General features: G+C 41.0%; 1 protein-coding gene across 1 annotated transcript; it reads left to right on the forward strand.

Annotated features, from left to right (window-relative positions):
- Positions 1–1,645: 1,645 nt before the first annotated feature.
- On the forward strand, positions 1,646–23,100 carry CAT (catalase). The gene is made up of 13 exons (XM_075095034.1): positions 1,646–1,941; positions 8,262–8,433; positions 9,450–9,560; positions 11,014–11,144; positions 12,060–12,164; positions 13,235–13,360; positions 14,724–14,915; positions 15,833–15,985; positions 17,157–17,295; positions 18,712–18,842; positions 19,483–19,590; positions 20,186–20,272; positions 20,723–23,100. Exons 1-13 carry the CDS (start codon positions 1,876–1,878, stop codon positions 20,786–20,788), a joined length of 1,587 nt encoding a protein of 528 aa, XP_074951135.1. The 5' UTR covers positions 1,646–1,875; the 3' UTR covers positions 20,789–23,100.
- Positions 23,101–24,440: the final 1,340 nt, after the last annotated feature.

The following is a 24,440-nucleotide window of genomic DNA, read 5'->3' on the forward strand; positions in this document are numbered from 1 at the left end:
AGGGTTTCTTGCTCTGTACAAAGACTGCTTAGATCTTTGTGGATTTACTCCTGTTTAGCTTTACCAAGGATCTTCTGAGTGCAGTAGAAGTCTGGTGCATGGAAGTGATCAGTGTTTGCACAGAGATGCAGTAGTAGGTGCAGTCTGATGATGTATATGTAGTATAACAATATTAGAAACACAGGTGATTGACCTTTCTTACTCTTCTTGATTATGTTGGTTATCATGTTGAGAAATACAAGATTATGAGGCATGGAGACATGAAAGAAATGTCCCAAATAAGGCTGAAGGAGAAAAAAGGGAGTTCACTGTTCTTACCACTGAGGAAAGGAACATCATTAGTGATACTCCCTGTGTAGTATGGACCTGAATTTGGGACTCTTAGCCCTCTAATACATAATAGCACATACTAGATAAAGCAATCGCCTGATTGAAATAATGAGTTAGACGACTATTTGTATCTGTTAAGAGAAAAAAAATGTAGCCATAATCTTGCAGATAAGCATTTTCCCCATTTCAGTTCTTTCTGACAGGCTATGGGTAAACAGAGCTGCTCCGCTTCGTTGCTGCAATATGTATTCTGTAAAGAACCATACTGGGATCCTTACCAAGAATGATGGGGGGTGGGACCGAACCACCACACACAAACTTGCTGACTCAGTTGCTTTTATAAACCAGTACTTCTGAAACCACATTTGGGTAATTTCTGTTTGTTTAGACAGGTGTCCTACCTGCTATGATGGGAGATGTTATGATTGTCATTAGGGAAGAGCTAATAAGCGAAAAGGTATATATATTTTAGTTTTCTAGCGTGTGTAGGTAGTCTTACCCAGCTGGCTGGGTCCAGGAACCCCATACTGAAGTACGTGCCATGAAGTGCAAGGCCACAGAATAACTGGTAGATAGAGATCTTCATCTTTCAAGTGCCCAGTGTCATGTAACCTCATAGTTTAAGGTAGATTATTCACATTGGTGAAAGGCTTCGCTTCAGAAATAGGGAAAATAACTGCATTTTAACCACTTTTATCACCTATCCTTCAGGCAGGTAACCAGGGGACCTCCCCTGGTATATAACCCAAGGAGTTTTCTCATTAATTCAGAAGTGGTTGGGTTTTTTTAAGGTTAAAAATTCAGGCCTGCAAAGAAATACTGTTTACAATTGGGTGCATATGAATTATGACCAACGTTCATGTACCACCTGTGCCTCATTTGAGGTACAGTTACGAGAGTGAATATTTAACTGTACACTTGGTCACTTCGATTTTGCAATTTAAAACATTTTTTTTTTCCTGCTGAAACAAACCCTGCCTCTGAAACTCCCAACTTTTAGTTTTTGGTGCCCTCATCCTATAATTTCCTCCGCCACTGAACAACTTCTCGCCAGTCAGCAGCTTTAGAAAGTTCCGATGTCTCAGAACTGAAAACACACACCAAAAATCAGGTTACTTACACACCTCCACAGGGCTAATTACACACACCCGAGTAACAAGGGACCGCGGCGACCCGCGCTCCCCTGTCACCGCCCCTCAGGCGGCGGGCTGCCGCCGGCACCATCCCCACCTCCTCACACAGCCTGATTGACGCTCCTCTCGTCCATTCAGAGCTCACGCTGCCCGCTGGGCGCAGGGCTACTGGCCGAAGGGGTAGCGGGGGGTGGGCGCAGCGGCGGGGTAGGAGCCGCGGGTGCCGGAGCTCCCGCTACCTGGTGGTGCTGCAGGGCGCGGCGGCCGCGTCTCCCCGCGGGGTGTCCTCTCCAGCGCTGCCTCCTCCCCGGTGGCGAGTACAGCCCCGCCGGGCCGCCCGCGCTTGCTTCTGTCCGCACTTGCTTCTCTCCGCACCGCGCTTCCTTCTTTGGGGGTCGCCCAAGCTTGCAAAATGGCTGACGGCCGGGACGACGCCTCGGATCAGCTGAAGCAGTGGCGGAGCCAGCGGGGCTCGCAGGTACCCACCTCCCCCGGCTCCGGGGCTCGGCAAGGTCTGAGGGGCTGCGCCCCTCGGCTCCCCGCCCGGCCCGGCTCGGTTCGCTGGGCAGTGACGGTCCGGGGGGGCAGCGGAGGGACGATGGGCGCGGGGCGGGATTGCCCCTCGTACCGCGGGGCTGAGGGGAGCGGGTGAGCCCCGGTGCTGGAGGGCGGCAGAGCCCGGGGGGGGGGGGGCGGGGGTGTCCCTCGGCCTGGCGCCTGACCTGACAGAAACGGGCTCGGGGGGCCGCGGCGCCGGCTGTGCCGCTGGAGAAAGAGGAGGAGGAGGAGGCGGCGGCGGCGGCGGCCTCGGCCCCTAACGCGGAGCTCTCGGCTTGGTGCCGTGCCCGGGGAGAGCGGAGCGCGAAGGGGCTGGCGGCGGCCGGCTGGCCCGCCCGCAGCGCCAAGGGCGGTCATGCTGCTGGCACGGCTGCCTCGGCAGCTCTGCCCTCTCCTCTTGGGCTGCAGTGGGGCTTGTCTGCGCCAGGGCAGGCGGGGCCGTGGGCTGAGGTATTAATTTTTTCTTTTTTTTGGTCTCAAGTCAGTTATGCACATTTTAAATTCAGCGGTCGCATCGGTAGAACCCCGTGAAAACGTAACTAGGGAATAATAATATAGAAAATAAGGCGCGCTCAGCAATATGTGGAGGCTTGTTTACCAGGTTGAAGTGGATTGGGGCAAGTGGTTGGCTGAAATCATAGGAATGTGTAATCAACAGCATGGCAGACAGCCTTCTGAAGATGTGGGATATACCCCAAAATATTTGGGTAAATGTATAAATTCTGCAGGAGTTGAAATCATAAGAGCGTGTAATCAACAGCATGGCAGGCAGCCTTCTGAAGATGTAGAATATACGCCGAATTTTTTGGGTAAACTTATAAATGCTGCAAGAATCTATTTCCGTACATCATCAAATCACTATGACAGTTTTTAATCTGTATTTTCTGACAGAAACGTGTATTTGGCATTAAACACCTTTTCTGCTGGTTATATTAAGCAGCAGTTTTACAAGACACAAGTGGGTGTCTCAGTTCCCACTGTGTGCAGTTGTAAAGTTATCCTGATTTTTTTTTTTTTCCCCCCCCTTGGTTCTAAAGGGTAATCTGTGAAAACTACCTTCCTGGGATGAGTTCCGACTTTGTTGTATTCTAGCATGTGTCATAATATTTTCTTTTTGTACTCTGAGTAATAGTTTTTGTATGGATGTCGGCTCTTCTGTAACAAAGCAGTATTTGAATACAGGCCAAGGTTAATTTGAAGATTGGGAGGCAACCCAAAGTCTGTGTTGCATAAGGAGTCATGAGACCTTAAGATAGAAGGTAGGGAGGACTTATTAGAATTTTAAAGTGACTTGTATAAGGTGCAAAGTATCAGTAATGCCTGGTAGTATGTACTTTGATGTATGGTGTTTACAACAGCTGTGACTAAAATTCTCCTGGCTTTGTTTCCCTTCTTTCTGTCATGGCAGGTTAGCGCTGTACTGAAATACACAGGCAGGCTCAACAGTTCTTATCTTTTAAGGTTTTGACTGTATGCAGCTCCCAGCTGTATGAAAATACAGGCATCAAACAAACTCAAGTCCAAAAGTAGTATGAGAATTCTTCTTAAAAGTACTGGTTGTTTTTTTCTTTCCCTTCACACTGCTGGAACTCATTTTACATGCCCCCACATAACTTTATCCTGAAACTGAAGTGAATATATCCTACCATTTAAAAAAAAATAAAATTTGTTTGTAGGGTGAATGTTAGAAAGAACCTTTCAGAAAGTCTGCCTACACAAGATACAGTACAGCCACAAAGCTGTTAAATTTTTTGATACATTTAGTTTCAAAAAGTTGTGATTTTTAGCGACTACTTCTAGTAGTCTTAAATGTTGGCGTTATAGAAAAAGTGGTTTTCAGACAACAGTGTAGCCTGTTGGTTTGAGAAGCGCTGTACTACCTCTACAAACCTTTATTCTTTGTTGCATGCATAGTTTACAAATAATATGCAAGGGATTTTTTCTACCCTTGAGGTAATCATATGGGAGGTATTATAAAGGCATAGGTGAAGCAAGGGGACACCAAAAGTCTCCTTAAGGCTAAGGTTTCAGGGTTTTTTTGGGTGGTTTTGGTTTTTTAATTTTTTTCCTTTTACCAAGCTCTTGCAAGGATTTTGTAGAGTGAAGGGTCGTATGTGTAGGTATGTGTGTTACAGTCCACCACTGCGTGGTTAAACCTACTGGGCTGCTTAGAAGTTATGAAGAACTCCAGGATAAACAGGGCTCTAATTTGACAGAACTTATGTGTTTCTGAATGCACGACACTAGTATTAGCGACTTTAAAAAGTCACTGTATGGACTGGAGGGTTCTTAAGAGCTATGTTTCATGTTAAAGAAGAGTTACCAGAATCCACTCCCCAAGTTTGCTTTTCTTAAAATTATAGTGGTCAGAATTCATATATGGTGCTGAAGCTGTACCCAGGGTTTTTGCATCACAGGCTGCCTTAGAGCAAGGATGAAGTGGAAGGCTCGATGTGTACAGAGAACACATGGGAAGGATAGAAATGTCTGTAATGAATGAGAACACAAGGGGGTTGGAGAGGAAGATGCAGAAGCTTAGGATGTCCTTGGCTAGATTCTGTTCTTTTTCATCACATTACAATGAGCTTGCTCATGAGTATACAGAGTCATCACTATGGGAGGAAAAAAAAGAATTTATGATTAGCAAAACTAACGCATTGGGTTTTATCTGTGAGAAACTTGAAGCTTCCAATCAGCAACACTAATTAAAATGCAAGCAGTGCTGGAAGCTGGGTTAAAAAAACCCAAAACAGTAGTCCTTCCTAAACAAACTCTGAAAAAACTTATTGACCAAAAAGTTTAATTAAAACCGTGGTGATGTGTGAGCATTTTAAAGGGTCATCATCTTCAGTCTGTGCTGTGTCCTAAGGAAGGGCTCCTCAAAGCAGAGGCTTAGAATGGGTTTCAAGATGGGTTGCTTGTAGCTTTTGTACCTCAGGGCAGAAAATACGTCAGGATAATGAGCTGATAAGGTAAGTACATTAACTTGTGCTGGGTGAATTTCTTGAAGTAGAGTTTTGCACTTACTGAACTGAATCATAGAATGGATGAATGAGCTTTTTCCTAAAGTTCCTTGAATATGGTGGTGTCCTTCCACTATAATACATTAAATTAAATTACAATTCAAAAAGTTCATTTGTAATGGCAATTTAAGCAATTTCTAGTTTATGATAGCTAAAACATAATAAAGCATACATATTTAAAGGTACTAAATTATATGGGGCCTGCGTGTTAGGATATAATTTTAAGAGGTTGAACTCTTAGACTGACTCAGGATGGGAGAGCTTCCTGTATAGCCTGACTAGGTGATTTCTCAGTGACCAATGAAATAATTTTCTTTTGGCTCGTTTAAATCTGAACAAAATATAAGGTAGGAAGCATGTGAGATATCGGCATTTGAAAGAATGCTGAGAACAGTTTCTACTCTTGCATATTTTCCTTGACAAACTATAGATAATGTTTTGACTTAAGCAGATGTTCCTTTGACTTAAGAATACTTTAAATAAAGCTGAAGTAGTAACTCTCCTGTAAGTTTCTGAACATTATGTTCCTGTTTGTAACAGTATATTGTCTTTTTTAAATGCTTGTACAAATTTCAGTGCAGGTTAGGATTTCAGGCGTCCTGAAGGAGTTGAATTTATGCTTATAGCTTTATAGCTTTATGCTAATGAAGTGGTGAATGAAGAATAAAGAACCTAGATATTTTGGGAATTCAAGCCAGCTAGAGCAATGTGTGTTGCATATTAGTAAGAACACATTGGAAATGCAGTTATCCTGTCAAGTGTCTTTTATGTGGTTATTCATGTACGTGAGTTAAACAAAGGTGCATAGAAGTGCCTGTGTACTCCACCTCATCCAGGCCTCTGGGTGTACATGTGAATAATTGTTCTTTCCCCTGCCTTTGTGAGTTGCCTCTTGAAAAAAAACCTGGAGGTTAGTCCAGCTAAGTATACTCTTCCATTAGATACAGCTGGGAATTTTGCCTGTTTACAGCAACTAAAACCGTTAAAGCAGACCTTAGTTCATCAGTGTAAAAGTTGGAACCGCATAAAGTCGCTGATATAATAGTGAAGGCCTTCTCATCATGAGTTACTTCTTCCTTCTCTTCACCATCCTTTTTCATTTAAAGAACTTTAAAAGAAGGAGAACTAGTCAGGAGGGGGTGAGTGGGCTTATTCTGCAGCATTTCCTGTGGTTCAGGTGTGTGGATGCCACTGGCAGGAGAGGATAGGATGGTTTGGACAGGGGGCCCATATGGATGTAGGTCAGTTTAGTGCAGCATGTAACTGAGGATTTAGTGTTAACTGGTCATAATCTGTGGCTCAGATATTTGAGCTCACCCTGTTGCAAGCTTTTTTCTTTTGGGTTGGTTTTTCTACCTCTGTAGTAACTTCTACAACTTTTACAGCTCATGCCTTAGACAGGCATACTTTTTGTGCGGTAAAAAGCTGGCTGGCTGGCCAAGCCCAGAGAGTTGTGGTGAACGGAGCTAAATCCAGTTGGTGGCTGGTCACAAGCGGTGTCCCCCTGGGCTCAGTTTTAGGGCCAGTCTAGTTTAATATCTTTATCAATCATCTGGACAAGGGGGTTGAGTGCGCCCTCAGTAAGTTTGCAGATGACACCAAGTTGGGTGGGAGTGTCGATCTGCTTGAGGGTAGGAAGGCTCTGCAGAGGGACCTGGACAGGTTGGATCGATGGGTCAAGGTCAACTGTATGAGGTTTAACAAGGCCAAGTGCCAGGTCCTGCACTTGGGTCACACCAACCCCCGGCAACGCTCCAGGCTTGGGGAAGAGTGGCTGGAAAGTGCCCGGCGGAGAAGGCCCTGGGGGTGCTGGCTGACAGCCGGCTGGGCATGAGCCAGCAGTGCCCGGGTGGCCAAGGAGGCCACCAGCCCCCGGGCTTGTGTCAGCACTGGTGTGGCCAGCAGGAGCAGGGCAGGGATGGGGCCCCTGTGCTCGGCCCTGGTGAGGCCCCACCTCGAATGCTGGGCTCAGGTTTGGGCCCCTCGGGACAAGAAGGGCCTTGAGGGGCTGGAGCGTGTCCAGAGAAGGGCAGCAGGGCTGGGGCAGGGGCTGGAGCACAAGTGTGCTGGGGGGCGGCTGAGGGGGCTGGGGGGGTTTAGCCTGGAGAAGAGGGGGCTGAGGGGAGCCCTTCTCGCTCTCTGCAGCTGCCTGAGAGGGGCTGGAGTGAGGGGGGGGCTGGTCTCTGCTCCCAAGTCACCAGTGACAGGATGAGAGGGAACGGCCTCAAGCTGCATCGGGGAGGTTTAGATTGGATGTTAGGGAAAATGTCTTTACTGCAAGAGTGGTCAGGCACTGGGACAGGCCGCCCAGAGAGGTGGGGGAGTCACCATCCCTGAGAGTGTTCAAAAAACATGTAGCCATGGAACTCAGGGACATGGTTTAGGAGGCCTGGGGGTGTTGGGTTGGCAGTTGGACTTTGGTGGTCTTCGAGGTCTTTTCCAACCTTAATATTCTATGATTCTATTCTGTTCTTCTGAGTGCTTTACCAACATCGCCCTGGCTCCTAACAAAAAATATGCTCCAGCAAAAACTGACACCTGCAACCCTCGGGTCTTTGGAGCGGATGTACCTTTCTCACTGTGTTTTTTACAGTACCCAGTGAAATAGCACTGTTGCCTTTGAGGAGCATATGACCCCATACGTGATGCAGATCAAGTGTTTTCTACCTGGAGCTATTTTCCATAGCTCTTCCAGACCAACAATAATTGAGTACCCCCTTTTAGTCTTTATGCTGTGTGACTCTAGCTCTTTCCTTGTGCCTCCATCCCTATAGTGATGCTACCTTCTTCCTCTCCTTTCTCCCTTCTTACTTTCTAGTAACTACTGCTTTTCTAGCTCGCTGTCTTCCCATCCTCTCCTGTTGAGGTGGGTGGCAAACTGAACCTTAACTCATGTTTTAAGGTTGACACTTCATATTTTTCTTGAAGTAAGATATGTGGTCTTAACAAATAATATTTCTGAACTGTGGAAAACATTCTTGGATTATACATGACTTGAACTCCCATTCTTAAATAGCACCAAACACGTTTTAACTGTGATGTAGTTAAACATCTTATATTTTCCATAAGTAGTTCCAGAATCTAATGCCATTTAGCTATGTACTTGCTAATATGTCCTGCAACCTGTAACAGTTGAACAGGCATGCACGTTGTGTGGCTTGAGTATAAAGGGGTTTTAATTTCTGGTGTTGTGATACTGATTGTGTCTTGCTTTCAGAAGCCAGATGTCTTGACCACCGGTGCTGGGAACCCAGTAGGGGATAAGCTTAATGTTCTGACAGTAGGGCCACGTGGACCTCTTCTTGTTCAAGATGTTGTTTTCACTGATGAGATGGCTCATTTTGACAGAGAGAGGATTCCTGAAAGAGTTGTGCATGCAAAAGGGGCAGGTATGTTTGAAAACACATACTTTTTTTCTGTGTAGAATTAGATTTTTAAAAGCTTTTGAGTTAACATGTAGATTGACAGAGAAATTATATCATATTACCTATAATTTAGTACTGTAGGTTATAAGAAATGATAATACATCACCAGCAGTGGTAGGGCCTGGTTTAGAAGAACTCAATGCCAAAACTTGAAGCACTGAAAAACCCTTCGAAAAGAAAAAGGGAGAAAATGTAGTTACAGCCCTTAGATTTTTACTGTATTTGCCTTACCCTCTGCTTCCTCTATCTGTTCCTCCATAGTACCCCATCCCTCTGGAAGGGAAGACTTGCACATCTCTATTTGCATGTCTGTTTGTCTGTTATTTTATGGAGGTTCTTGTCTTTGTATCTGCCTCCCAAAGTAAGATGGTGGTCTAATATTTAAATTAAAAAAGCCTAAACCAACTAATTTTGAAATTTGTTACTGATCTTAGTAGGGTAGAACTGGCACCTCTGATTTTTTTTTTTTTGTTACGTATTGCCCTACAAGATGATGATACAGGACTGAATTTTATTATAATGTAAATGTACATGGGAAAAATCCCTTTGTGGGGATGGGAAGAACTTTGTTTCTTCATCTAGCTTACAGGCAGACCAAAAATTCTGCAACTCATATTGGATTTAAAGAAATACTTGTCTTGCTCGGAGATAAACATGCAAATCTTGGCAGAAGAGCATCCAAAAAGCTACTGTTTGTTATTTTGCACAGTAGAAGTGAGGTCTGTATTGCTGCTGGGAGCTGTTGATGATCAGTTACGGAGGGGAGAGCGAGCACCATGCAAATAGTTTGGGTTCAGTAAATTTTGTTTTGCAAAAACAAACTTTGGGTTAGTGCACAGATATAAACTCTGTTTAAACTCATGTATTGCCACGTTTCCCGTTGGCTTAAAGTTGTATGTTGGACCATAATGGAATAATAGGCATGCCCTGAGTGGAAAGAAGGTATCTAGGTCTGATATTCTGAAATTACTGTTTTCCAGGAGCCTTTGGCTATTTTGAAGTCACTCATGATATTACCCAGTACTGTAAGGCAAAAGTGTTTGAACACATTGGAAAGAGAACTCCGATTGCTATACGGTTCTCCACTGTTGGTAAGGCACTAAAGCTACTCTGTATCTTCTTAGGTGTGTACCGCAGTTATGCTGATAGCAATGTTTGCGTTATGGAATTCTTAACGCACTTAAGGCAGTTTGACATGCTTTCTGCCAACCAGTTCCTCTCTGTGAATTTCACTTAAACTGTAAGACCTCAAGCAGCTTCTGCATCTTTTTGCCAGAGCTCTCTGTAGACGCTTTTCCCTCTGGAATGTAAGGGAAAGGATAGTCTGAGCCTTTCTTTTTTCCCTGATGGAAAGCTTGCTTTGTATATGGATGGATCATAATCAACATTTGAATGCTGCAGTTTAACACTTGAAAGTGAAATATCTATAGTCTCTTAGGCTGTAGGAATAATGGTTTGGGGATGAAGGCTGTAAAGTAAGTACTAGGCAAAGAAGAATAAACAATCTTCCATAAAAAACCTTTTACTTCTTGAAGAGGTGAGTGCCCAAACTAGCAAAATCTTAAATTATATTAGTTAAAACATGCATTATGATTAATAGCTTGTCTGACAGAAAAATGATCTTTCAAAATGGATGTGTTACTACTCTAATGGTATTTAAAAGAAAAGAAATCCTAATAAGGATTGCATTTGGGAAGTAGTACTGGAGAGGAAGTAGTCCAGCAAGGCTCTAGGAGTGCTGGTTTTGGCCTACCGGCTTTTCCGTGTGTCACCAAAACTTAAGGAACCATGGAATGTTATATGGGGGAAAGGCATGCAGCTGAGTGTGATCTGCAGACGGTGTGCTGAAGTGGGTCGTTGCATCCGTATCTTTCCTTTCCCTGCTCTGTTTGAACATGTTTCTTCCTAGGTATTCTGTAGTACACAATGTTTTTCAAATGAGAGGAGGAGTGTCCTTTTTATTTGATCAGGATTTTTAGCATTAGCTGTTCCTGAATACTTCTGGAACCCTTTTGCTTAGGCACTTCTGCTGTGGTGTAAAGTTACCCATTGAAAGGACTGATTGGATAAAGCAAGATGGGAATTAAAAGGGTTGTAACTCTTCTATAATAAGCTCCCCTTTTACTAGGCGTGACGTTTAGATTGCTGCCTTCCAAATGAGAGCTTTCACACTGGGATTTGACACACAGAAACTCGTGTGTGTAGCTGATTTACTCTTATAATCCGATGTTGCCTCTGTTAGTGATAATGCAAATTTCACTCTTAGTTGGTTCAAGTGGATATACTTGGGGTGTTTTTTCTTTCTTTTAACTGTGGCCCAAATGCTTGGCTGGATGTCTGTTCACCCTTTGGAAACTTCAGTGCCTGAAGTATTGTTGAAAATATGCCAAAAATTCCTTGATATAAAAAAAGACACAAAATAACGCCCCCCCCCCCCCCCCCCCTAGAATTTTATGACGTATTCCAAAGTTCGATGTTTTTATGCTTACAATCTGTATGCATTTCCTATCGTAACACTTCCATATGTTCATGTGTTTCTTCAAGCTGGAGAATCTGGGTCAGCTGATACAGTTCGTGACCCTCGAGGCTTTGCAATGAAGTTCTATACAGAAGAGGGTAATTGGGATCTTGTGGGAAATAATACTCCTATCTTCTTCATTCGGGATGCAATGTTGGTGAGTAAGCACAAAAGATGAGGGTGCTTTGTGAGAGAGTCCAAAAGTTCATTCACATCTTGTTCTTGCTTCACTGAGAAGCAAAAGCTGTTCTGACACAATTAAACCTTGTTGTTTGTTAGATGGTCCAAATATTTTTGACTTGAAAAGGTCTGATTTAAAAAAAAAAATAATCAAGAGCTAATGCTTGATTACTTTTGTGGTTTCATAGCACACACGTTTAGTTGTGTTTGCTAGCGTATACGCCACAGCAGAATAGCCAGCAAGTAACTACATTATCATGTGTTTAACTTCAGATCTGATCGGTGTCACTGGTGTTCAAATTAGCTGTTTAACTGTGTAGACAATTTTTTTCATTCTGAGGCTACTTTAAAAAAAAAAGACTTAAAGCTTGCAAATTCTTTTTATTAAACTTGTTTTTTTTGGGGGGAGGGGGATGGTGTCTTTTAGTTTAAGTTTAACAGCATTTTGTAGGTAGAGGGGCTTTTCTTGCATAGAGGAGTCCTGCGCACATATTTCATAGTACCTCTGTATTTGCTTAGGAGTCAGATATTCAGTAAAGTTCAGATATACAAATTTGAAAAGATTTGCCTCTCACTTTATTGGTCACAAAATGGAAGCGTTCTTTAGCTTTGAACAGCCTGTTTATCCTAATTATAAATATTTCAATTTACCCTAATTTTACTTGTCTGTGAATGCGTTTGATGGCAGGAGGGGTATGACAGTGGAAGATTTTTTTCAGTGATCTTACAACTTTGTCTCATTTTTCAGTGTGCTGTTCCTTTCACAGTTAAGTGTATTGAAAAAACTGTTTGTCTTGTTTTGTACCAGGAGTTGCTTAGTATAATCCACATAATTTGGAGGTGTTACAGAACTTTTTTTCTTTTCTCTCTCCCTCGCTTCTGGACAAATTAGTTTCCATCCTTTATCCATAGCCAAAAGAGGAACCCTCAGACTCATTTGAAGGATCCAGACATGATGTGGGACTTCTGGAGTCTTCGCCCCGAGTCTTTACATCAAGTAAGGTTCTCCTTTGACTTCATTTTGTATGATTAAGAAAATCACGTTATGAGAGCATATATTTCTGTCTCTTTTCCGTGCTGTATCTAGAAGTCTACATGATCTTCTAGGAACAGTAAAGGTGAAAGGCCTCCAATAACTTTTAAGGCTATTAGTACGTGTATCTAGTTTTGCCTTTTTTCTTTTAATGACTCTATGAAAAGGGTGGGATTCTTCTGTTTTCATAATCAGACTTTATATAGGGACGAAGGGGAAGTTGCTAGGTTTACTAAGACTAAAGCAGTGGAGATACTGATGGACAACAAACTGTATATGTTACCGAACAGTAAAACACTGGGAAAGTAATGCTATCACAATAAGTTTATTTAAAGCTGTATATTGTATAGCATATTAGATCAACTCCAAAAGTGGCTAGAATCCACAGTGTGTTCTAACTATTCTGAAATGTATTTGTATCTGAATGTTATACAAAAAAAGCTAATATAAAATTAAAAATGCAGTTGTGATTTTTTTTTTTCTTTTAAAAGAAAATGGGTTCATACAGAAGCCTTCCAGTCGTTACTGATTAGAAAAAGAATTACCACAAGCGTTGCTTGCAGTCATAAACCTAAAGAAAAGCAGCATTTTGAATATGTTTGCACAGTGGTATGTTTACTGCTTTTGAAGACTTTGAAGAACTAGTCATTAAGGATTTCAGCTTTCAGATTTTGTCTTCAACCTGTAGAGAAAAAAATCTTATATTTGTAACTTAAATTATCCATGCTTACCTGCTCTGCTTGTAGGGGAAATCATAACATCATCACTAGGTTGATGTCTTATACTTCCTCAGATATTTCATGTGGGCATAAAACTTCACATAGGTTTAATTCACAGTTGTTCTTTGTGCAAAACCAAAGCAGCCTTATTTCATTAACAATCTTAGAACTTAAACCAGAAATTCCTCAAAGAATTGATAACATTAAGATAGCTTCCAGTGATACAGATTAATGCAATAAGCAAACTGTGTCTCGAATGGCCCCTTTATCCGTAATCTGGTGAGTCCATTAATATTGATTGATCTCTCTCTTTAGGTGTCTTTCTTGTTCAGTGATCGTGGTATTCCAGATGGTTATCGCCATATGAATGGATATGGATCGCATACTTTTAAACTGGTTAATGCTGGTGGAAGAGCAGTTTATTGCAAATTCCATGTGAAGGTATTGATATTTTTTCCAGTTATCTATTGCAAGTATACGTCATATTGGATAGAACCGAGTTTAAACAGATGGTCTAAAAAATGTTCTGGGACTTTCCAGGTTTAATTCAGAAAAGACTTGTTAGTGCATAGAATCAAAAAGGTGTGGGTGTTTTTTTTCAGTTGCATGCCTTTAACAAATGTGATGGGCATCATTGTTCTTGCTATGACACAATAGGTGTTTACTAGACTATAAAGAACTCCTTGGGGAACTGTCTCTTGTTATTGGAGAATTCGGTTTACTTGTATGGTGAGCCCTGAGCACCTAGCTCAGCTTACTGCATGTCAGCCTCATACCACTAGGTGTTTTGGGCGTGAAGCTGTGCAAGAACTTCCTATCAGACTCCCTTGCTAGCACTCAGTGCAGATGCAAAAATCCGCTAGTCCTTTGGAAATGCCTTTTATTCAGTGTGTGATATGTTCATGGATACACAGTAGTCTGGATTCAACAGGTGCTTCTTCAGGTAAAAGTTCTCTCAGTCTGGATCTTGTTTTTGTTCCCATTTATCTTCTGGATAGAAGCTGTACTGATCTAGTATTTTTAAGATGGCTTAAACTGTATATCAAAATATAAAAACTCTGTTTCAAAGAGCTCTGCAGCTGAAGCTCACAGAACCTCACAGAACTTCCACACTTCTCTGAGAAAGCAGTCTCTAGCATATCTCACTTGGAACAACTTCCCTTCAAAGGCAATACAGCTTCTTACCTCATTAGACTTTTTGGTGGAGGCTGACATCTACCTTTGAAGGAAGACATTATGTTGAGCTAAGAGGGATTGTATGGCAGCTTTTAGCCTTCAAGTTGTCAAAAGCTTATTAAAGTGAGATTTTTAGTTAGTGCTAAAGATTTCACAGAGATAGGGGTGGGGGATGAGAAACTGAGATTCATGTAGAATCCAGAACTTTTAGCCCTGAGGGCTGTAACCGTTTCATAACTGTGTTGGCATGTGATCTGTAGGAAAAGGTGGCATGATGGGACAGTAAAGGAGCACTCCATCCTGCAAGGGGAGAGGAGAAACATCTTCATTTGATGTGCTGCAGGGATCATAGCTTCATGTTTGATGTCTTATGTAATGCTACACTGCAGAACATATTTATTTCGCTTTTATCAGAGAACTAATTTTATCTGGAATGCAGCTGTTGAATGTACTGTTCTTCTGAACTCAAATTATTGAAGATTGGAAGACGGACAATCGCATTCTTGGATTCAAAGTCTTGTTAAAGCACATTCTTATTTATGATTTCTGTAATACTTTCTGCATGTTGTAACTGGTGCTACTGCATTTTTTTTGTGGCTTTTTTTGTTTGGTTTTTTTTTGCTTTTAGACTGACCAGGGCATCAAAAACCTTCCTGTTGAAGAAGCTGCAAGACTGGCTTCTACTGATCCAGATTATGGACTACGTGATCTTTACAATGCCATTGCCAGGGGGGACTACCCATCATGGTCTTTCTACATTCAAGTCATGACATTTGAAGAAGCAGAGAAGTTTCCATTTAATCCTTTTGATATAACTAAGGTATCTCTGATATTGTTGTGAATATTCAATTTCAGCTAGTTTAAGAAAGATCATGAGATCAAAATGTAGCAAATGCCATAACTGGGCTTATCTATAAAAAAGGTGTAACAGTTTCCATGGAGTAGCACTGTTTTACTAGTCTGTATCACTAAACTTCACTCTGTCCTTTTAAAAAACAGAAGGGAAGAATAAAGTGTAGTCTTTATTATATGGTCATGATGAGTCAGAAATTCTGGAGATGAAGTTATATTGATGTTGTATCTGATGTTACTCTTCCTCAATGAAATATGGATAGGGCTTGATTTCAGGCCTGTAGATTACAACTGCGCTGCATTTCCTAAGCGTGGTCTCAGATCATGTAGTCACACCCTGAGCTTGCTAGTTTTAAGTGTTGTTGACAATGTAGCTTCTGATTATTGGTCTGGTTTTTGTCAGAATTCCAATTGCTGTTTCAAGGAATGGCTTGTTGAAAGATACTGATGTAAACTTGTATTACTTCCTCCCCCCCCCTCCCCCCCCCCATATTGCTTTTGCAAAATGGCAAAGGACTTTTTTGAACTTGAAAGTACAGGCTAAGGTGACAAAGAAAAGGCTAGTTAAGCTGGCTACATTTTCAAGTAGCTGAAAACAGCCATGCTACCAGTTCCACCTACGATACTGTGTTCCTAGGCAGCTTTTCAAGCACCTGTGGGTATTTCATTTAAGTATTCGAGTGCTGAGATTATGCTGGGATGATGAAATAGTTGCAAAAGACTTCTTAAGACATTTCTCAAAACATTTGTTAGCAAAAAATTAGTTTCTTCAGTCATGTAGTTTCTCAGTCAAGACTTTACTAGGCAGCATTTGCCTGATATATTACTTAAGCTGCGTAATACTATAATAATGTTGATTTTTTTAATGTGTGTTGTGTCTTATAGGTTTGGCCACATGGTGACTACCCTCTCATCCCTGTGGGAAAGCTTGTCTTGAACAGGAATCCTGTCAATTACTTTGCAGAGGTAGAACAGATGGCGTATGATCCCAGCAATATGCCACCTGGTATTGAGCCTAGCCCTGATAAAATGCTGCAGGTAAACTACAAAGCACATAAGATTTTACCTGAAAAGCATTATGTTTGCTTTGATGTTTTTGAAAGCATTCCTATCACTGCTGGTATAGCAGCAGTAAAATAACCTGACAGATGGAAAGCAACTGAATTTTGGGGGTTGGGGTTTTTTTTTGGTGGTTGTTCTTAATGGGCACTGTTTGATGTGCGCATCCAGAATTTAAACGTGAAGAGAACAGGAAAGAACTAAAGGGATAGGAAATCTAGAATTTAGAGGGCATCTGCAACAACTATCAAAGTTGATGGGCGAGTCTGGCAATAGGTACAGGATAAAACCAGAGCAGCAATGCATATTTATTCATGCTTTTACAGTATATCTTAGAATTTTAAACCCTCATGAGTGTGAGAGGTGGACTTCAAATGCTCTAAAGCGCCGGTATAACTAATCCCTGATACAAACTGCAAGACTATGCTTAAGAAGTAGTGACAGATTTCTTACAGGTCAAAATATCTGGCAAGACTCACTGGCTGCAGTAGACTATACTGGCTGCAGAGCCATGGATGTTTGCATGTTATACTTGTCCGATTAAACCCAGGTGGCTGTTTCAAATTGTATTGATGAAACAGAAGGTATTGCGTCAGTTCTGACTGGATAAACTCATGAACAATCATGTAGTAGTTCTGTTTTGTCTCTCTCTGCTCCCACAAACTTCGTGATCAGAATCGGTCTCTTTTCTTGGCATCCAGATGTCAAGAACTGCTTCAGATTCAGTTCCGTAAATAAATAAGGGACTACCATATTTCAGGTGGAATCAGTTTTTAAATCTAAGGTTGAAAATAAGTACGCAAATGCTATATTATTCCTTAGTAATAGTTAGCAGCATTACAGTAACTTTCGCCTATATGTGTGTAACCATTTTCCTGCTTCAGAATAGGTGTAGCATTCTGAAATTGAATTGCATTTATGCAGCTTGGGTATTTCCTACCAACCTGCCATTCTTCGCTGGTATTCCAGCAAAGTTGGCTTGTGGCTGAGTGTCACTTCAGACATAATTTGGACTATGTCAAGAATATGTACAGAAAGGAAAAAGTCTTCTCCCTGTAACTATTTAATGTACAATGCTTTGATTTGGGATATACCACTGAAGTGATCTCTTTCAGCAAGTAGTAGTTAATGTTTGTGATAAATGTTTTAGGGTCGTCTTTTTTCGTATCCTGACACTCATAGACACCGTCTGGGACCGAACTATCTACAAATTCCTGTGAACTGCCCCTTCCGAACTCGTGTGTCCAATTACCAGAGGGATGGACCGATGTGTGTTTCTGACAACCAAGGTAGTAATGAAAAATATCTTTAATGACACTTACGCATGCACTGGAGAATTCTTTTCTGTTCACGGGAGGTTTGAGATACTTGCTAAACAGATTGGTTTATTGGATATTACAAACTTAGTATATTGTGAGAAATGCTACTTTTCTCCTCAGGTGTTCAGTGTCTCTAGTGCCTTTTTTCCGCCAACTCAGGCGGAAGTAGAACGTCTGTTATCTTTATGTACTTGTTTAGAACAGGTGGATACCTCTTCTATTAATCCAGGAAAGCTCCGGGTGTTTGGACAGGGGGTTGGGAGTTTAAGTGTTAAAACCAAATGAAGACTAAGATGTGTTTTAAATATTTACAAATAGACCTTTAAAAGAAAGGGGGGTTGCAAGAGAACACCCAGCCACAGGAATTCAGTTCTGTCCCTAGTTTATGTTCCTTTGAAGACTTCTAGAAACATGCTTGTTAAAGGGGACCTAATAGAAAAAGTTCTAAAATATTATTTATTTAAAATGAAGAAATATGCCTGAGAAATGATTTCATAGAAGTTAATTGCTGCCTCTTTGTTTCTATGCCTAGGCAAAAAATCTAATCTAAAAACAAATGGCTTAAATGTCTGTGAGAAATTTGCATTTGCCTCTCCTAAATTAAAAGGCTGACTTTCATATAGTCAGTCCACTTTGTTAAACTGCTTTGCTTTCTGATTTCCAAGAGAGGGCAAAAGGCAAGCGTATAAATGCCAAGAGCAGAGCTTTAACTTTGCCTCTGTTCAGCAGGTTATGTTCTGTCAGCTTTTGCTCAATGGTGACCGTTTCACACCAGAGAGTAAACAAGGATATATTTAACTATGCCTCGTGCCAGAAATGGTGTATTCCTCTGGGCTATGAATTGTAATACTTGCTGAGGGAGGAGAGGAAAATATCTGGAAAACAAAGACTTGAGAACAGCTGCTCCTGTCCAGGAAGAGATAAGAAGTTTATGCAGTTCTGTAACTTTGTTACGTGTTTGAAATAAACCTCCTGCATAGTTAAGATTAGTAGTACTTCAAATATGCAGATGAAAGTGTATTTATTACAGTGCCTTGGACTAAACTTTGAATAATTTCCATGACTTCGTCAATTAATTGGCTGAGCACTGTTGTTGTGAGAGTGGCCAGACCTCTTTATTTCTGAAACAAACCAATTTTTGCCTCCAAAAGCTATTGAAATTCTGTTTGTAATAAGCTCTGTTAAGTACTGGCTTGGAGACACGGTTCCTCATGTTGAGCTGTGTGTTGACAAATACTGACCACTGTTTTCAATAAAGTGAATCATAACTGGGTAATTGCTTTAGGGTCTTCTGGGCAAAGCACGCTTTCTGTCTTCTGACTTAATCCCAGAGAGCGGGCATCTGATCGTTTTGGTTTTGTGGGTGTTTTTAAAATTTGTTTTCAGGTGGTGCCCCCAACTATTATCCAAATAGTTTTACTGGTCCGGAAGATCAGCCTTTGGTAAGAGAAAGCTGCATGTCCGTTTCGGGAGATGTGCAGCGCTTCAATAGTGCAAATGAAGATAATGTGACTCAGGTATGATGTATGAAAGGTTTGATATTGCTTATTACATAAGATAAATTTATAGGATGTGTCTAGAAAGTATTAATAAGAATCATTCAAACATGGCTTCTCTGAAGCATCTGGGCTAACCTGAAATTCAGCTCTCGTGAGAGCCTGGGAGATCTCCATACAGCCTAATGTCATGAATAAGTGAATTTTTGCTGACAGGACAGCTAGTGAATTCTCACAGGCTTTTGCCATCCATATTCTGAGCACAGATACCTAGTGGTTGTGACTTTGTCATCTTGAGATTAGCGTCTGCAGACACTCAAGCTAGAGTATGCATGTAACGTCGTGATCATCAATTCATGAACTGGGCCCCAACAGCAATATTTGTGTTCATTAATACAATAAGCAACAGTTATTTCACGGTATGCATAAAGAGTTGTTAGCAGGTTTACCAACCTTCTTCCCCCCCCTCCCCCCCCCCCGACTTGGTTGGCTTTTGAGTTTAAGTATTTTGAATGTTTTAAGTGTTGCCTGGCCTGTAAGTGAAAGCTTTTCTTTTCCAGTAATAATGAATCCTGAAAGTCTAGTAATTGTTATTGGCTGCTACAGGTAGAATGACTTGCTTTTGGGAATTTCAAAATAAAACTTCGCGTCTCATCATCAGGTGCGAGAATTCTATACCAAAGTGCTGAAGGAGGATGAACGCCAAAGGCTGTGTAAAAATATTGCTGATCACCTTAAAGATGCGCAACTCTTCATCCAGAAGAGAGCTGTAAGTGGCCTGTCTGGTTTTGCCTTTACTCTTTATTTCAGCTTTTCTTGCCGTCCAGTACCTTTGTCAAAATGGCAAAGGAAGATCAGAAATTCGTCTCTGAGAAGGCAACTTCTAGGTTTTTATTGCGCAGGAATTACCAATACAGAACACTTAAATGTGTGTGTGTTTACATAATATAAATGATGTATAACATGTTAAAGTAACCTCTTCCTGATGGGAAGAATGGGTTTGATGATGAACATTGAGGATGTCATTAAATGTTTAGCTTGGTGTTTCAAAAATCAGGTGACTGCCAGTGCAGTGTTTTGCTCTAAACCAGGAAAAAGGCAGTGAGGGCCAGGGAGGGATTGGTTCTTTATCCTTCCCAGTGGAACTTTGTTTAAATCAGTAAAGAGCTCTATGTGAGATAATGGCAAGAGTGAAGAGATGTTCATAGCTCCGCTCTGGCTGGCCAGAATTAGACTTTTAGAAGAGAGTTTTCCTGCTCCTTTCCTACCTTAGGATATGCACTACTTGTAGACTACAGAGCAGAAAATGTGTGAGGCGGAGGAAAAAATTATTGTTGCCTTTTCTGTTCTGTCTTCCTGTTTAGGTAAAAAACTTCACTGATGTTCATCCTGACTATGGTGCCCGTATCCAGGCTTTGCTGGACAAATACAACGCTGACAGTGGGAAAAACGTATGCTAATGATTTCTGTAGTTGAATTCTGACTGGCCGCGCGTTATCTTAGCTGCTTTTATAAATGCAACCAAGTGAGAAGTCTGGTCTTGATTCCCATTTGGTTTAAATGGCAGAAGGCAGTGGCTGTGGAATTACAAAATCAGGAGACATCACTAATTACATTTAATGAAATGGTGATTAACCAGTGATGTACAGTTCCTTTGGGTTTTTGTAAGGCTTCTGGAAGATAACCGTACCTCTGGAGTGTGTTCAGGTTGATTCTTCAGACCAAATGTTTACCAACTCCTTGTAATGGTAATGAAACACTTCCACAAGTCTTTCCTGGGCTCAGTGCTTGCTACAGAGAATAACAAACTGTTGCTTCAAGTACTTCCTTCTTTCTGAAGTTCCCCTGACTACCTGTAATGGAACTTGCTCTGAATATTTCTTTTTTTTTCTTATTTTTAGGATGTAATTAGGACATATACACAGTCCACATCTCGTGTGTCTGCCAAAGAAAGATCCAACTTGTAAAGCGTGCTGCAGAGATTTACTCTGTGAATCTTCCGTCCTTAGAACTGCAGGGCAACCTGTTGAAGATGTTTATGAATGTAGCAGACTTCCGCACAAATACATAAGTGTTTTACAGGCTTGATTTGTTGAGCTTTCAAGTGCCTGTATCTGCATTGGAAACTAAGTAACACAAGCTAACAATCCTAGTGCCTTTCAACACTAGTTCTTCACGGCCTGTTAACAATGGAGGGTGTTTTTAAGGAAATTAATGATTAAATTGTCTTCATTTCTAGAAGCAAACATAAATTTAGTCAAAATACTTTTTAATTTTTTTTTAAATTGTAAAACTTGCCTGGCTAAATCACACAATAGAACTTCTATAATGACACTGTGATTATCCCTATGGATAAGCTTGCTCATGTTAAAAAGTTGATGTTGCTTAGTATTTTTAATTACCATAGCTATCTCTGTATTTCTAGATACTTTCTTTGGAATTCATTTTTTGGCTTTCCAGAAGTAAAATGATACACAATATGTAGATTATGTCTCATTCCTCATGTTTGAAGTGAAGCTAACTAGAAAGTTTAATCTCAATATATACAAATTTTATTCCCAATATATATTTTAAGATAATATTTGCTTACTAACGCTAGGTTGGATATAGCTGATTTAAGAAAATTTCCTATCTCCATTATTACATACACTTTACAACTAAATAAATTATATCTTACAGATCTTTGCGGGGGTGGGGGTGAATTGTTCTTTCTAATCTGTAAGAATTTAAATAGAAAAGTACTAATTTTCCAAGTGACTGAGAAATTAACCTCTAAATGAATGAATATTTTTATCTTGGCTGCATTCAAGCTCAAGCACTTCCAAATTATTCCCCATCGTTCTTGAAACTGTGTTATTTGACTGCTATAATCTGATCTTGCTGTCTATTGATCAAGCCAGAGCTGGTTTTCAGAGTTAGACTTCAACTGAAGTGGCATGTTTGTATGAGCGCGGGTGTCTGTAGCTAGATGTTTGTATCTAACCTGGTTTTAGGCATGTTTAATGTTGCCTAGTATTTGCAATTTAGTTAATCGGTGCAAAAGATTTTGGAGCCCTCTGGATTGAAAAGTGTTCCCAGGTATTGTTCCTTAAGTCCAAAGGAGTTTCTCTGGCTTAGTAAGATTTCTTTTTTTATCTTCAGTCTTGGAGTACAATCTTTAATCAGGTCTTACTAATTGGCACATAATAAAAGTGTTTATATTTGAGAACTTGGAGCAATAGTTAGATGATAATCATGGAATTTCTGGACTTACCTTGGTTGAGGTGAGTAGCGGTCACCTAAGGCAGCACATTGCCAGCGTGTGGGTGCTTTACTACACGAGCACACAACAAAACCAAGACTATTGTTTTTATAAGGGCCAAAATCCCACCTAGTGTTTTTTTCTTACATAGTTATTTGGAAAGTGTTACCCAGTTATGGGCTAATTAGTGTCAAGGCTGGAGTTCTGAATAAAAATCTCTGTTGTACCTGTTGCATGTGGAAGTTAGTCCTGACAGACCAAAAGTTTCCAACGTGTGCTCAGTAGGATCAGGCAATTCCCCATGCATCCAAGGTCCTGGCAAGTTTTTGGAACTACTCTGCCTGTTACTTCTTCCCCTTCCCTTGCCAAAGAGAAAGATCAGTGTATATGTGTATTTAGCGAAGATCCTAGTTGCACAGCATTAACCCCCCCCCTTGAAATATTTGCTTTCCTTGTTTGCCTGCTGATGAGGCACAATCAGCACTTGAATGATGATGCAAAGGATTTCAGAGCCCAGCTACTAGCTCTTAAGCAAATGTTATACAAATTTCAAATCATAACAGGGCTTTTTTCTCCCCCAATATTGCTGCATTTATGGGTCTGTCTTGAATTGTATTTTGGAGTATTTCCTGGTTTGGCATTGAAGTGTGAACTGGCGTTCCAAGAAGTAATGGCAGATAGATAAAGAAGAGTACATACTAAGTGCTGTTCCATTAAACTATAAAAAAAGCTACTACTTCTCCAACTCATTTATCTACTAACCTATTGTGAAAACTTAGCGTGATAGAGACGCAGTAAACTAATATGAACTGATAACCTACTCTGTTCTGGGATTCAGTTTGATTTTTAGCTGATCAGGCAGGTGGGAGCTGGAAGAGCTACATGAATGGGTGGGAATAGTTCTTGTTAGAACAGAGAATCCTAGGGCATTTTGGAAAAGAATAAGCAAGGCTTAATCTTCAATTTTGGTTGTGTCTAAGTGAATTGTCTTCCTCTTTTATTTCTGAAATAAAACTGAATTTAAAAATCTCTTGGCAACGTGTTGTCTGTTTTCTGTGTGAATGATTTCAAATAGTTTAATCTAGGAAGTTCATACCTTCATCTGCTTTTTGGAGATTGTACAGAAGCTGTTGAAGTTCTGGGTAATTGGTATCTATTTCAGAACTTGGTTACTTGAGCCCAGGGCTTTTTGTTGGCAGTCAGGGCCTGGGCAGGCCAAGGCTGACCCTTGGAATTCATGTGCAGGGGCCAAGCACTGCGTTCTGCTCAGCTCAGGTGTGTGAAATTACTTGTTAGGAACCTTCCCTTTAATTTCCAAAGCCTTCGGAAAAAGGGAATGCTGTCCATGTCTGTAGAACAGCAGTGCCTACGACTGCATACCATATGAAGGGGAAAAAAAATGCTGTCCTGCCTTACTGTGGGTTTCATCCATGATGCCTTACTTAAGCCTTTCTTTTGTTGAAGAACTTTTTATTTTTCATCTCAAATTTTTGGTGGCAATTTATAGAATTGTCCCAAGGTCATCTAGTTTTTCATCGCAGGTCGCTCAAATCCTAGGGAAGGACAGTTCTTGATGGTTTAACAGAGTAGATAGGGTTAAATGCAGCACCTGAAGTGTCTCAGAGCTACCATGCTGCCTTTCAAAAAGCTGTCGGTACAGAGGCTTATTCTCCCATCTATATTACCCAAATGTTCAGCTCTGCTTTTCATATTGCAGTTACTTTTTTCCTAAATAACTACTTTTTTTTTTTGTTTCACAGTAAGGAACTGGGTGACTTATGCCTCATTGTACGGTGTAGGGTAACCTTTACAAAACAGCAGATGAATACACCTTCTGAAGAGGTGGTGGAACGGGCACTGCGACGTGACCTGGTGGAGGTTTTGGTAGAGCATTTAACATGGACAGCTATTTTGTTAACTTTGTCCAGGTGCCCTTTATCTGACCACGCCCATAAATTTTAATCACTAATAAATTCTGGTGTAAATTCTGCTAGTTTAGAGTAGAGGTTAGGCTGAAATCTGGTTGGTGTCAAGTCAGAAAAGAAAATCCAGCACTAGGGAATGAAGGAGAGGCAGCATCTTGCACAGTACTGTTAAGAAGACGTAGAATGGGCTGGGTGGGTAGTACGTACTTTGGTTTGAAAACTCACAATTTCAGGGTAGTTGTTTTTAAAGGCTGACCTATATTCTGTGCTGCTAAACTGACCAGGATAAGTATTACACAGTAAAACTCAGCTTTTTCAAAAGGCACTGAGAGGGTTGGGTGAGACTGGAAGAACAATGATGCTGTTTGTTCAAATAAACAAGGTGATAAATCCATTTACAGCTACTTACCATGAGTAAAAAGGCTGTTTACGTGACATGACACCATCTCACTT

The sequence above is a fragment of the Phalacrocorax aristotelis genome, chromosome 5 (genome assembly GCF_949628215.1).
Source record: "Phalacrocorax aristotelis chromosome 5, bGulAri2.1, whole genome shotgun sequence".
NCBI lineage: Eukaryota > Metazoa > Chordata > Aves > Suliformes > Phalacrocoracidae > Phalacrocorax > Phalacrocorax aristotelis.

What these genes read in the sequence shown, in the direction of transcription:
- CAT (XM_075095034.1), top strand. Translation starts at nt 1,876, where the DNA reads ATGGCTGACGGCCGGGACGACGCCTCGGATCAGCTGAAGCAGTGGCGG. An exon ending in GCCCCGAGTCTTTACATCAA is followed by an intron (nt 12,165 to 13,234) that starts GTAAGGTTCTCC and finishes CTCTCTCTTTAG; the next exon opens with GTGTCTTTCTTGTTCAGTGA. An exon ending in ATTGCAAATTCCATGTGAAG is followed by an intron (nt 13,361 to 14,723) that starts GTATTGATATTT and finishes TTTTGCTTTTAG; the next exon opens with ACTGACCAGGGCATCAAAAA.